This window comes from Grammomys surdaster, unplaced genomic scaffold, assembly GCF_004785775.1.
Source record: "Grammomys surdaster isolate TR1022 unplaced genomic scaffold, NIH_TR_1.0 414, whole genome shotgun sequence".
Lineage (NCBI taxonomy): Eukaryota > Metazoa > Chordata > Mammalia > Rodentia > Muridae > Grammomys > Grammomys surdaster.
Genome location: NW_021604833.1, coordinates 217,325 through 232,375, shown reverse-complemented (window position 1 = coordinate 232,375; position 15,051 = coordinate 217,325). Strand labels below are relative to the sequence as shown.

The following is a 15,051-nucleotide window of genomic DNA, read 5'->3' as shown; positions in this document are numbered from 1 at the left end:
ACATCTTTCTAGTAATGAAAGTTTGCAATAGACAGACTGCATTGACTGTTTCTACTCCTAGAATTTGGGACACATGCTATGCATTTTGGTGGAGCAACTAAATATCATCCATGGAATCTTTAACCCCAAGTACATATTTATCCATTTTCAAAATCTGTGGGGTCATATTTGAAAAATGTACTTCAAATAATTTTATCCAACACATATGTCCTTATTTCTCAGAATGGAGTGAAAGGCATTTTGGAAGAGCTGGAATTTGCAAACTTTATTTCCCTTCCTTATTGTCTAGGTGCTTGAGGCATGAGTCTGGTTGTCTTGCTGGCTATCCTCTGCTTGGGGGTGGCCGAAGCTACTCAATCATCTGATCCCAGTTTGGATTCTGAATGGCAAAAGTGGAAGACAAAATATGACAAAAACTACAGCCTGGTTAGTAATATGAACACTTCAGCCAGACCTCATGAAGAATGGTTCTTTTTTATTGTTACTATTATTATTATGTTTTACACTCCAGATTTTATTCCACCCTCAGACTATTCCACATCCCATACCTCCTCCCAATCCCCTTGTGTCTGAGAGGATGTTCCCACCCCTCACCCCCCACCTGACCTCTAAGCTCCCTGGGACCTCTAGTCTTTTGAGGATTAGGTGCATCATTTTTGATTGACCACAGACCTGGCAGTCCTCTGCTATATATGTCTTAGGGGTGTCATATCAGCTGGTGATGCTACCTTTCTGGTGGTCCAGTGTTTGAAAGATCTCAGGGATCCAAATGAAATGAGATTGCTTGTCCTCCTACAGTGTAGCCCTCCTCCTTGGCTTCTTTCAACCTTTTTCTAATTCAGCCACAGAGGTCAGCAGCTTCTATCCATTGGTTGGGTACAAATATCTGCACCTGACTCTTTCAACTGCTTGTATTGTCTTTGGGAGGGCAGTCATGCTAAGTTCCTTTTTGTGATCACTCCATAGCCTCGATAGTAGTGTCGGGATTTGGGACCTCCCATTGAGTGGGAACCCACTTTGGGCCTGTCACTGGATTTTCTTTTCCTCAGGCTCCTCTCCATTTCCATCCCTCAAATTCTTTCAGACAGGAACAATGATGGGTCAGAGTTTTGATTGTGAGATGGCAACCCGATCCTCCACTTGATTCCCTGTCTTCCTGTTGAAGGTGGGCTCTGTAAGTTCACTCTCCCCTCTGTCCCGCATTTCATCTAAAGTACCTTCCTTTGAGTCTTGAGAGTCTCTCACTTCCCAGATTTCTTGTGCATTCTGGAGAGTCCCCCCAAACCTCCTACCTCCCTATATTGTCTGTTTCCACTCTTTCTGCTGGCCCTCCTGGCTTCAGTCCTTTTCCCTCACCCAATACCAGATCAGGTTACCCTCTTCCCAACACCCTCCTCCACTTACCATCCCAAGTCTCGCTGTCCTTCCCCACTTGTGATTGCTTTCTTCTCTCTCCCAAGTGGAGCTGAGGAATCCTCACTTGGATCCTTCACCCTGTTGAACTTTTTGAGTTCTGTGAACTGTATCTTGTGTATTCTGGTGGTGTTTGTTTGTTTGGTTTTTGGCTTTGTTTTGTTTTGCTAATATCCACTTATTAGTGAGTGCATACCACACATGTCCTTTTGGGTCTGAGTTACCTCACTCAGGATGATATTTTCTAGTTCCTTCCATTTGCCTGCAAAACTCAGGATGTCCTTGTTCATAAAAGCTGAATAGTATTCCATTGTGTAAGTGAACCACATTTTCTGTATCCATTCTTCTGTCGTGGGACATCTGGATTGTTTCCAGCTTCTGGGTATCACAAATAAAGTTACTATGAATATTGTGGAAGAGGTACCCTGTGGCACTGTGGGGCATCACGTGGGTCTATTCCCCACAGTGGTATTGCTGGGTCTTCAGGTGGATCTACTTCCAATTCTCTGAGGAACCTCCAGACTGATTTCAGAGTAGTTTTACCAGTTTGCAATCCCAACAATGCTGGAGTGTTCCCCTTTCTCCACATCCTTGTCAACATGTGTTGCAAACTGAGGTTTTGACCTTAGCCATTCTGATTGGTGTAGGGTGAAATCTCAGGGTTGTTTTGAGTTGCGTTTCTCTGATCACTAAGGACTTTGAACATTTCTTTAGGTGCTTCTCAGACATTTGAGATTCCACTATTGTGAATTCTTGGTTTAGTTCTATACTCAGTTTTTTGATTGGGTTATTTGGTTTGCTGGTGGTTAGCTTCTTGAGTTTTTAATATATTTTGGATATTAGCCCTCTTTTGGATATGGGGTTAGTGAAGATCTTTTTCCCCATCTGTAGGTTGCTAATTTGTCTTGTTGACTAAGTCCTTTGCCTTAGAGAAGTTTTCCAGTTTCATGAGGTCCCATTTATCAATTTTTGATCTTAGAGCATGAGCCATTGGAGTTCTGTTTAGGCAATTCCCTCCTGTGCCAATGAGTTGAAGGCTCTTTCCTACTTTCTCTTCTTTTAGATTCATTGTATCTAGTTTTATGTTGAGGTCTTTGATCCACTTAGACTTAAGCGTTGTGCCAGGTGACAAATATGACTCTATTTTCATTTTCTACATACAGACAGCCAGCTAGAGCAGCACCATTTATTGAAGATGCTTTTTTTCCTATTGTATGTTTTTGGCATCTTTGTCAAAGATGATTTGTCCATAAGTGTGTAGTTTTGTTTCTGGGTCTTCAATTCTATTCCACTGATCAATCTGTCTGTCTCTGTACCAATACCATGAAGTGTTTTTTCACTATTCCTCTGTAGCAAAGCTTGAGGTCAGGGATGGTGATTCCACCAACAACTCTTTTATTAAGAAATTCTTTTTGCTATTCTGGTTTTTTGTTTGTTTGTTTGTTTGTTTTTTGCCTTTCCAGATGAATTTGAGAATTACTGTTTCTATGTCTTTGAAAAATTGTGTTAGGATTTTGATGGGAATTCCATTGAATCTATAGATTGCCTTTGGTAGGATGGCCAAATTTACTGTATTAATTCTGCCAATCCCTGAGCATGGGAGATCTCTCCATTTTCTGAGATCTTCAATTTCTTTCTTGAGAGACTTAAAGTTATTGTCATACAGATCTTTCATCTGTTTAGTTAAATTTACCCCAAGATATTTTCTATTATTTGTGGCTATTGTGAAGGGAGTTGTTTCCCTAATTTCTTTCTCCCCTTGTTATGATTTGTATAAAGGAATGCTACTGATTTATTTCAGTTAATTTTATATCTATCCACTTTACTGAAGTTGTTTATCATCTGGAGAATTTCTCCGGTAGAATTTTTGGATTTGTTTATGTATACAATCATATCATCTGCAAATAGTGATACCTTTTTTCACCTTTACCAATTTGTATCCCCTTAATGTCTCTTTGTTGTCTTATTGTTCTAGCTAGTACTTCAAGTATTATATTGAATGGATATGGGAAGAATGGGCATCCTTGTCTTGTCCCTGATTTTAGTGTGATTGCTTCAAGTATGTCTCCATTTAATTTGACATTGCTGTTGGTTTGTATTAAATTGTTTTTATTATGCTTAGGTATGGGCCTTGAATTCCTGATCTCTCCAGTACTTTTGACATGAAGGGGTGTTGCATTTTGTGAAATGCTTTTTCTGCCTCTAAGAAGATGACTATGTGATTTTTCTCTTTTGAGTTTGTTTATATAGTAGATTACATAAATGGATTTTCATATATTGAACAAACCTTGTATCCCTGGGATGAAGCCTACTTGGTTGTGGTGAATGATGGTTTTGATGTTTTCTTGGATTCACTTTACAAGAATTTTATTGAGTGCTTTTGCATCGATATTTATAAGCAAGACTAGTTTTAAGTTCTCTTTTTTGGTTGGGTCCTTGTGTGGTTTAGGCATTAGAGTAGCTATGGCTTCATAGAATGAATTAAGTAGTGTTCTGTCTGTTTCTATTTTATGGAACAGTTTGAGGAATATTAGTATCAGGTCTTCTTTGAAGGTCTGGTAGAATTTTGCACTAAATCCATCTGGCCCTGGACTTTTTATTTGGCTGGTAGGTTTATAATAACTTCTATATCCTTGTGCAACATGGGCCTGTTTAGATAGTTTACATGCTCTTAATTTAACTTTGGCATGTGGTATCTGTCTAGAAACCCATTCATTTCATCTAGATTTTACAGTTTTGTTGAATATAGGCTTTTATAGTAGGATCTGATATTTTTTTTAAAAGAAAAATTCCTCTGTTTCTGTTGTTATGTCTCCCTTTTAAGTTCTGATTTTGTTAATTTGGATACTGCCTAGTTTGGCTAGGGGTTTATCTATCTTGTTGATTCTCTCAATGAACCAACTTTTGGTTTTGTTAGTTCTTTGTATTGGTCTCCTTGTTTCTATTTGGTTGATTTCAGCCCTGAGTTTGACTATTTCCTGCTATGTACTCCTCTTGGATGAGTTTGCTTCTTTTTGTTCTAGAGCTCTCAGGTGTGTTTTTAAGTTGTGAGTGTAAGATCTCTCCAGTTTCTTTACCAGGGGCACTTAGTGCTATGAATTTTCCTTTTAGCACTGCATCATTGTGTCCCATAAGTTTGGGTATGATGTGTCAAGATTTCCATTAAATTCTAAAAGGTCTTTAATTTTTTTCTTTTAAATTATTCCCTTACTAAGTTATCATTGTGTAGAGAGCTGTTCAGTTTCCAGTGTATGTGGGCCTTCTGTTGTTTTTGCTGCTGTTGAAGACCAGTTCTAGGTCACACTGATCTGATAGGGTGCGTGAGATTATTTCAGTCTTCTTGTATTGGTTGAGCCTTATTTTGACCAATTATATGGCCAATTATGGAGAAGATACCATGACATGTTGAGAAGAAGGTATATTCTTTTGTTTTATGGTGACATGTTTTGTAGACATCTGTTAAATCCATTTGTTTCATAACCTCTATTAGTTTCATTGTGTCTCTGTTTAGTTTCTGTTTCAATGACCTGTCCATTTGTGAGAGTGGAGTGTTGAAGTCTCCCTCTATTATTGTGTGGGGTGTAATGTATGTTTTGAGCTTAAGATTCTTTCTTTTATGAATGTGGGTACTCTTGCATTTGGAACATAGATGTTAAGAATTGAGAATTTCTCCTTGTGGATTTTCTCCTTGATGAATATGAAGTGTCCTTCCTCATCATGCTTGATAACTTTTGGTTGAAAGTTTATTTTATTGGATATTAGGATGGCCACTTCAGCTTGTTTCCTGGGACCATTTGCTTGGAAGACCTTTTGCCATCCTTCTACTCTGAGACAGAGTCTGTCTTTGTTTTTGAGGTATGTTTGTTGTATGCAGCAAAATGCTTGATATTGTTTGCATATTCAGTCTGTTAACTTTTATCTTTTTATAGGTGAGTTGAGTCCATTAATATTGAGAGATATTAAAAAAAGATGACTGTTGGTTCTGATATGTTTGTTTTTGTAGGTGACTTTATGTGCTTGTGTTCTCTCCATTTTGCTTTGTTGTGAGAGGCTTAATATCTTGTCCTTTCTTTGGTGCATGTATCTTCCTTGTGTTAAAGTTTTCCTTCTAGGATACTGTGTAGGGCTGGATTGGTAAATAGATACTGTTGAATTTGTATTTGTACTAGGATATTTTGTTTTCTCCATCTATGTTGATTGAAAGTTTTGTTGCGTATAGAAGCCCGGGCTGGTGTTTGCTTTCTCTTAGAATCTGCATGACCTCTGACCAGGCTCTTCTGGCTTTCATAATCTCTGTGAGAAGTCTGGTGTAATTCTGATAGGTCTAACTTCATATGTTACTTGGCCCTTTTTCCCTTGTAGCTTTTAATATTCTTTCTTTGTTCTGTGCATTTAGTGTTTTGATTATTATGTGACGAGAGTATTTTCTTTTCTGGTCCCATTTATTTGGTGTTCTATAGGCTCCTTGTACCTTTATGGACATCACTTTCTTTAGGTTGGGGAAGTTTTCTTCTATGATTTTTTTCAAAAACATTTTCAGGTCCTTTGAGCAGTGGATCTTCTTTCTCCTCTATTCCAATTATTCTTAGATTTGTTTTTTTTCATTGTGTCCTGAATTTTCTGGATGCTTTGAGTTAGGAGATTTTTACATTTTGAATTTTCTTTGACAGTTGTGTCAATCTCTTCTACCGTGTCTTTTACACCTGAGATTCTCTCTTCTATCTCCTGTATTGTTTGTGATACTTACATCTGTAATTCCTGGCCTCTTTCCTAAGTTTTCCATTTCCAGGTTTGCTTCCATTTTTTTTTTTTATTGATTCTACTCCCCCTTTGTGGTCTTGAATCGATTTATTCAATTCTTTCATCTGTTTACCTATATTTCCCTGTATTTTGTTCAGTGAGTTATTGATATCCTCTTTAAAGGACTCTATTACCTTCATAAGATAGAACTTTAGGAGAGATTCCTGATTTTCAGGAGTGTTGGTGCATTCAGGGCTTGCTGAGGTAGGAGAACTGGTTTCTCATGATGCCCACATATATTGGCTTTTGTTGCTTATAGTCTTGCATCTGCCTCATGCCATCCAGATATCCCTGGTGTTTGTTGGTCTGAGTAACTCTGTCTGGAGTCTGCCTTTTTTGTTCTGGGGTTGCTGCAGGTTTCTTGGTAGTCCTGCAGCCCTGGCTGTAGCAGACTACCTGTGGGGCCTTCTAATTAGGGCTCTTCAGAGGGGCAGAGAAGCTGCTGACCTGTTGCCCTAGCTGCAGTAGATCTCCTGGGAGTCCTTCAGAATGTTGAGCCTTCAGTGTAGAAGTCAAGCTGTTGTCCTGTGTGAAGATGTTCTCCACAAGGGCCTACGGACTGTGGTTTCTGTTTCCATGTGTGCAGCAGACCTCCAAGGGAGGCGTTCAGTCTGTCTGGTCACTTGCCCTGCATGCCTTCAACCTGTGGTGTCAACTGCTCTGAGTGCAGCAGATCCTCTAGGATGGCTCAGGGTATGATGTCTTCTCAGGAGCAGACCAGCTAGGAATATGTCCCAGCAGAAAGTACCAGGCAGAAGCAGCCAAAGGACAGTAGTATTTGGGAAGGCTGAGTTTGGTAGGTGATGGGTCCCAAGGCCACTGGGCTCCCAGTGGCAGCTCTGGGACTTCGAAGGCAGGGGGTGGGAGCAGGGGGAAAGGCTTCTTACCAACTCTTCTGAATGCAGCGGATCCTCTAGGATGGGTCAGGATATGGGGACTTCATGGGTGCAGACCAACTAGGAGTCTACTGCAGCAGGAGAATGATTCTTGTTAGGATTTATGGGTGCCACAGAGCTCAGAGAGACCACTTTTTTTTTTATTAAGGAATTGCCCTAAGTCATGTACTACAAGTACAGGATGGTGAGAATTTCTGTTCTTAGGTATGTGAAGAATGGCTTTTTCTGCAGTGTCCTGAGGCTTATGACATGACCTCTGGCAGTGAGTAGTCCCCTTGGTCAATTTTTGTACAGGTTTAATTATAAAGAAATGTAACACATTATGTTTATTGCCAGGAGGAAGAAGGACAGAAGAGAGCAGTATGGGAAGTAAACATGAAACTGGTCACACAGCATAATATTGAATATGATCAGGGAAAGAAAAATTTCACTATGCAGATCAATAGCTTTGGTGACATGGTGAGTTTGAGACTGACTGCATCACATTTTTCCCAATTCTTTATATAAAATCTTTGGGTTTTTAATGATTAATGTTTTCCTTGAAGAGCAGTGAAGAATTCAGGAAAATGCTGGCTGATATTCCCATCCCGAATCTTAGGAAGAAGAAAAGTGTCCACCAACCTATTGTTGGTTATCTTCCCAAATTTGTGGACTGGAGAAGAAGAGGCTATGTGACTTCTGTGAAGGATCAGGTATAAGAGTATCACATGACTGTCATGTTGAGTCATGGGGGAGAAGAAGATAGCACTGACATGTCTGTGTGTGTTGAGTGTAGAGTGAAACACAATTTACTTTTTTTAAATTAATTTTTTTTGCTTATTCAATTTGTTTTTGTTCTTTGGATTTTAATTTAATTATTTTTTTTCACTTATTCACTTTACATTCAGTACTCTGCTGCCTTCCCAGTCATCTTCTTCCACAATCCTTTTTTCCCCTCTCTCCCCTTTTTTTCTGAGCAGGTGGGGGGCCCCCAGCCTATCCCACCTCATCATACTTAAAGTCCCTGGGAGGCTAGGTGCTTCCTCTCCCATTGAGATCTGACAAGTCAGCCCAGCTAGTATAATATACCTCACATACATACAACAACTTTTTGGGATAACCCTTGTTCCAGTTGTTCAGAACCCACATAAAGGTCAATCTGCACATCTGCTACATATAGATGGGGAGGCCTGGGTACAGTCTGTGTGTTCTTTGGTTGGTGGTTCAGTCTTTAAGGGCCCAAGGGTACAGGTTAGTTGACTCAAGTTGGTCTTCCTGTGGAGTAAATGGGACCTCATGAAACTGCAAAGCTTTCATAAGCCAAAGGACATAGTCAATAGAAGAAATCAGCAGCCCACAGAGTGAGAAAGGATCTTCATTAACCCAATACCAGAGAGAGGGCTAATATCTAAAATTTTCAAAGAACTCAAGAAGTTAGACACCAACAACACAAATAACCCATTTACAAAATGGGACACAGAACTAAATGGAGAATTCTCAACAGAGGAATCTAGAATGGCCAAAAAGCACTTAAATGTTCAAAGTCCTTAGTCATCAAGAAAATGCAAGTCAAAATAACTATGACATTACATCTTATACCCATCAAAATGGTTAAGATAAAAAATTCAAGAGATGGGGAGGATTCACATGCTGGGGAGGATGTGGAGCAAGGGGAATAATTATTCATTGTTGATTGGGGTGCAAACTTGTACAACCACTTTGGAAATCAATTTGGCATTTTCTCAGAACACTGGGAATACTTCTACCTCAAGACACAGCCATAGTACTCTTGGGCATATACACGAAATATCTTTAAATATATCACAAAGACAATTGTTCATCTATGTTCATAGCAGCCTTATTCATAATAGCAATAATTCACTTTTAATAACATATTCCTGTTTTGCATATTTCATTTGTTTGTACAATATATGTGGATAATGTCCATCCACCATTATCTACTTCTACCTAGTGGCCTCCATCAATCTCTGTCCAGTTTCTGTGCCTTGATTATTGTTGGTAATAGAAGCCAAACAACTTTATGTCCTGCGCATACACATACATGTGCATGTGTATGCAGCCACTCATTGGGGTACAAGCAAGCTTGCAGCAGCCAGGTCCTCAAAAAGAATGAAACTTACTCCCTTGGCATCAATAACCTGCAAACAGTTCATTCTTTGAAACAATATTAAGCTGTCTGATTTGGAGTAGCTGCTTGTTTGTATATAACTATCTTTTCCTCTCTACATAGGGCAAATGTAATTCTTGTTGGGCTTTTTCTGCGGCTGGTGCCATAGAAGGACAGATGTTCCGGAAAACAGGCAGACTAGTCTCACTGAGTGCACAAAATCTAGTGGACTGTTCTAGAATGGAAGGGAATCGCGGCTGTTATTCAGGCCATACATTCCGTGCTTTAAAGTATGTGTGGAATAATGGAGGTCTGGAGGCTGAGTCAACCTATCCATATGAAGGAAGGGTAAGTGGATTTTTTTATATTATTGTCATTCCAGCCATTTCAAGCAAGAGAAAATTGAAGAAATAATCCAGTCCTCAGAACTCACATTGAAAGATAGAATCACTGTACATCTAGTTCTCATTATTAGTCTGTGCACACCCTTAGGATTAAATGGTTCTGTGTAGCTGTTCCTGTTTCTTTGCACACACAGAATATGGAAATAACTCCATATATATAATAGATATTTCTTCCTGTGAAAAGAAAAGTGTCATTGAACACATGAGGTCTGATATTTGTTCCAAATCTCCCAGTTCATTTCACTTCCTGGGATGTTCTGTAACAGCTCAGACTTGGGGATACTCATCTGCAAAATGCAATGTTGTGAGTTTGACTTGTGCTTCCATGCAGGTGGATGGAAATAACTGATTCTCTTATGTTTCTACTTTTAAAGGAAGGACACTGCCGGTACCTCCCTGAACGCTCTGCTGCTAGAATCACAGGCTTTTCGATTATCTCAAGGACTGAGGAAGCCTTAATGCATGCTGTAGCAACTATAGGGCCCATCTCTGTTGGAATTGATGCTTCACATGAATCTTTCACATTTTATAGGGATGGTAAGCATGTATTCTTCAGTAGTTTTCAACCTGTAGGTTATAACCCCATTGGTGGTCAGATGACACATTCACAAGTGTTGCATACTAGATATTCTGTATGTTATATATTTACATTATGATTCATAGCAGTAGCAAAGTTACAGGTATGAGGTAACAGAAAATAATTTCATTATTGGGAGTCACCAGAACATGAGCAACTGTGTTAAATGATCACTAGGAAGGTTGAGAACTATTCTTGGAGATACAATTATGAATGCTTGTGAGCCCCTTGCTAGGTTGAGGAACCATATTACTCTGTATAACATTTGATGCAAATAACTAGTACATAGAGAGTAATAATGTTCTGCCATGCATGTGAGCCCTTTGCAGCTGAACACCCCAAATCGTCCTAGAAAGTGAAATAAACTGGAACACAGGTTATTCCCCTGCATATGAGTACTTCATAACTTATAATAATCATTATGCTTAAGTTACACAACTTACCTCCACTTGATATATCTTAAGTTATGGAAAGCTTTAACTCAATTCTAAAGAGTGCCTTGAATTATGTAATTTCATATTCAATTATGTTTTCTTGGAATGAGGTTCTCTTATAAAAAATGCAAGGAGAAAAGGATCTGTATGTATGGAAAGTAGTGCTTATTAACAAAGTTTTGTTTGTTGTATCTCTTTGCATTTGAAAGGAAACCTGTCTCAGAATTCCTGTCAACAATGGGTCAATCCTTTTGTTTGTTTACATTGCACATGATATCCCCCTTCCTATTTACCCCTTCACAGACCTCCATCCCATGTCCTTTTGCCCCCTCCACTATGCCTCTATGAGGGTGTTCTTCCAGCCACTCATCCACTACCGCCTCACTGATCTGGCATCCCCCTACACTAAGACCTCAAGCTTCCATGGGTTCAAGGACCTTCCCTCCCATTGATGTCAGATATGGTCATTCTCTGCTTCATATGTAGCTGGAACCATGGGTCACTCATTGTAAACTTTTTGGTTGCTGTTTTTTTTTTTTTTTCCTTGGGAGCTCTGGATCATTTTGTTGGTTGATCTTATTTTTCCTATGAAGTTGCAATTCCCTTCAGCTCTTTCATTCCTTCTCCTAGCTCTTCCATTGGGGTCCCAGGACTCAGTCTGATGCTTGGTGTGAGTATCTGCATTTCTAATGGTCAGCTGCTGGTACAATCTCTCAGGAAACAGCCATACAAGGCTTCTGTGAGCAAGAGCTTTTTGGCATCAGCAATAGAGTGAGACTTTGGTGTCTGCAGACAGATTGAATTCCCAACTGGGGTGGTCTCTGGATAACTTTTCCTTTTTTTTACTGGACTTTTTTTGTTCAATTTGAAAATTCCTTACTTATTTGTATTTGCCATGGTTATTATTAGGCTCCTGGTACTTCTCACACATTTGATTTTATTTTCCAGGAATTTATTATGAGCCAAAATGTGGGAATAATACTGTCAACCATGGTGTTCTGCTAGTTGGCTATGGCTATGAAGGAAAAGAGTCAGATGGCAGAAAATACTGGCTGATAAAGAACAGGTATAAACTGCAAATATTTATATTTAAGTTTTTGAATGAGTTTTATTGTTGTAGTCAAAATTGGGATAAATGTCCCCATAAATGTTCTCCTACATACATTAAACAACATCCTTTTTCTTTGTGACCAATTGTATGTATGCAGTATGCCTATTTGTGTGTGTGTGTGTGTGTGTGTGTATGTGTGTGTGCATGTGTGTTTGTGTTTCCAATGTTGAGATCAGTTGTTTTCCTTAGATGTCTCCCAGAGAGCCAGCATATTTCACTGAACCTGGAGGTTACTATCTTGTATAGTTGCTTAGCCAGCTACTCCAGGTGTGTCTTCACTTTATGGGATTTCAGGCAAGCTGCAATGATAACCTCACTTTAAAATTATTCTTTTCACTTATGTGAGGGTGTTTCTGTGAATTTTTGTTCTATTTGTGAGCAGTTGCACATGGAGATCTGAAGAAAATGTCAGACTATCTGCAAATGTAGTTGGAGGAGGCTGTGAGCTGATTGACTTGGGTGCTGGGAAAGGAACAAGTGTTCTGTGGAAAAAGCCTATATTCTTAGGCACAGATCCAACTTTAGTCTCCATTCTGGCTTTAAGTAGGATCCTGGAATTGAACTCCAGTCTTTTCTCTTTTGTGACTTGCACTTGACCCCATGAACACTGTGGCTGGGCAAACAACTTATAGTATGTGAGTTGTTCAGATTTAGTCACTAGTTTCCTTGACTACTAAGAGGTTTGAGACATTGATTTTAAAAAGCTGGAATATTATTAGATCTGTGCCATCTGTGGGTTGAAAATATCCTGATTTTTTTACTGCTGTGAATGTCGCAGTCAGATGTGACATAACTTTTTATTCTGAGAAGTTGATGTTCTGCATTTTCTGATCATTGTGTTAAGTAAGAACATGGAGTTATTGTAATGAATGCATTGTCCTTTGTTCTTTCTACTAAATGGGAAACACGGTTCTTTTCAGTCATGGTGAAGAATGGGGTATGAATGGCTACATGAAGATTGCCAGAGGCAGGAACAACCATTGTGGAATTGCTACATATGCCATCTACCCCAGAGTGTAAGATTCCTGATAGCAACAAAAAAGAACTGGAGTGGAGACCACCTGTAAAGTGGAGGCACTTCCCAATTACCATGATCAGCCTCTGCTGCATGGATAGAGCACATGAGTTATTGTAGAATATGATGTGCTGTGAATTCTGTTATGTGTTTACTCCAGTAAGGCATGATGGCCGATGGCTACTCTAAATTAAACATGTCACTAATTTGTATTTGATTCCCATAATAACTTGATTTTGTTTTGTTTAATGATTATATAAAATAATATGTTTAAAAAAGTTTAAGTTCACATATAATGTCTGTCCCCTTTTCATTTTGAAAGCTACGACTTTTAAATTTTATGTAGTTTATTTTGTTTAATAAATGTTTTAGTTAAAATATTATTACATTACCCCTTTTACTTTTCTTCCTCAAACTCTTCCCAGATCTCCTCCCTCTAACTCCTCACATATCCCCCACCCTCATATTCTCACACATTGTTTTATTTTGATGATTATCATTATATATGCATATGCTTGAATATGTCTATATCTACATATATATATTAAAGCCTGCTGAATGCTGAATTCTTTTTTGGTCTTTCTGTGCACATGACTTCAGTAATGACCACTTTGTATTGTATAGTTGATTAGATATTTGCCCCTGGGAGTGCTCATTCTCCTTCTTTCAGTATTAATAACTCCTACACTTAAAGTTTAGGGAGCATTGTGAATGAAAGGTCAGATTGACTATGAGCCAGTGTATTATGATGGTGAATGTAGTGAGAGTTTATAGACTAGATGACATGGTTTTCTAGTTATGTCACAGGCCAAAATTATAAACATAATCCAGGGATAGAATCATAATTCTTTCGCTTAGGAAGTATGTTAGGGTACTTAATCTAAATTGATAAATTGATGGACTGAAAGTCATTTGTACCTCATACTGTGTAATTCACTTAATTGTTATGATTCAAATAATATCTCTGAGAAGAGTTTTCTAATTTTTCATTTTTCATTGGACACAAAAGGTGAAATGTAGAGGGAGGTGTTGTTTCTCTAATTGTTTCTTGATTGTGTCAATAAAGGAGGTGGAAGCCAGTTGCTGGGTGAAGGGGAAAAGTGGGACCCATGCATCCCAGAAGGAAGGAAGGGACACAGAGTAAAAGGATTTGGAACAGACTTTGGAATGAGGAGGAAGCTGCAGACATTTAGGTCTTGGGGCACTTAGAGTTTATAGCCTCTGACATGAGTGGGGGCCAAGGAGGATGGAGGGTTTTAGTTGGTAAGATTAGAGCAAGAAATTCTTCACCCTGCCCTTGAATTATTTGGCTAGTTTTAAAGTAATAAAACTATCTATTGTTTTCCATCCCTAGTGATAAGGTGGGAAGAAGGAAAAAGAGGACAGCTGGAGCAGTTGTTTAAGGCTTAGCAAAGTCAGTCATGAGGAGCTAGGGGAGCCACTGAAGCTCTGGGAAAACAGCTAGTCTACTGTTGGGGAAGCTAAGTGAGACCAGCAGCAGTTGATCTCAGAGCCTAGCTGGGAACATCGGTAGAGCTCCCGAGAAGGTGGAAGCGTGTTTTTAAAAATTGCATGAAACATTATGAAGTCTGCAATGAGACTGTATTATATTTACAATGATGACATCAATATATTTGCTAATTTGGAATGAGAAACATCTTGAGAGGTCCCACCCTTAGGAAATAATCTATAGGTAATTAATACAGTGACTTTTTATAGTCACATAAGTAACTCAGTATAAAGACATGCATTTGTGTGTTGTTGTTCTTACATAAAGATGGGGTAACCCTTTTCTTAGAGTCAATTTTTCATTTTTGTGTATAAGTATGTCTGTGTTTTTAAATGAGAATTTGTGTATTTACTATCACTGTGAATCTCCTTTGTCTCACTTCAATCCCATGCAGCATCTTCCCTGTGACTGTATTGAAGATGTCAGCGAAACTGGATCTTCAGTTAGATGGTTTTTATTCAAGTGACACTTTCAGAAGTTTCAGTACCTCAACATGCAAGAGCACTGATACATATCTTTGTAATAAAACATGCTGGAATCCACTGTTCTAATGTATTTAGCTTACAGATTGAGTAGTGTCATAGTGGAGGTCGCTATTTCTGAGGGTACTCCAGTTGCATATAGCCTTTCTGTTCACAATGTAAACATGCCCCTGGTTTAGATTTTATTCCTAGATTGAGGCCAGCTCTCAATGTAGCCATCCATTGCTCATGTATTTAGCACTTTTCATTTCTCTTCTCTTCTGTTCTCTTCTGTTCTCTTCTGTTCTCTTCTGTTCTCTTCT

At 38.8% G+C, this 15,051-nt stretch overlaps 1 protein-coding gene across 2 annotated transcripts; it reads left to right on the top strand.

Moving 5' to 3' along the window:
- Positions 1-300: 300 nt before the first annotated feature.
- Positions 301-12,762, top strand: LOC114632751 (cathepsin 8-like). 2 transcript variants are annotated; one of them, XM_028781375.1, is made up of 7 exons: positions 301-426; positions 7,449-7,568; positions 7,655-7,801; positions 9,340-9,564; positions 9,995-10,157; positions 11,580-11,697; positions 12,663-12,762. In XM_028781375.1, exons 1-7 carry the CDS (start codon positions 301-303, stop codon positions 12,760-12,762), a joined length of 999 nt encoding a protein of 332 aa, XP_028637208.1. The 2 variants fall into 2 exon arrangements, with proteins under 2 accessions (XP_028637208.1, XP_028637207.1); XM_028781374.1 differs by having other exon boundaries at positions 7,446-7,568.
- The last annotated feature ends 2,289 nt before the right edge of the window (positions 12,763-15,051 follow it).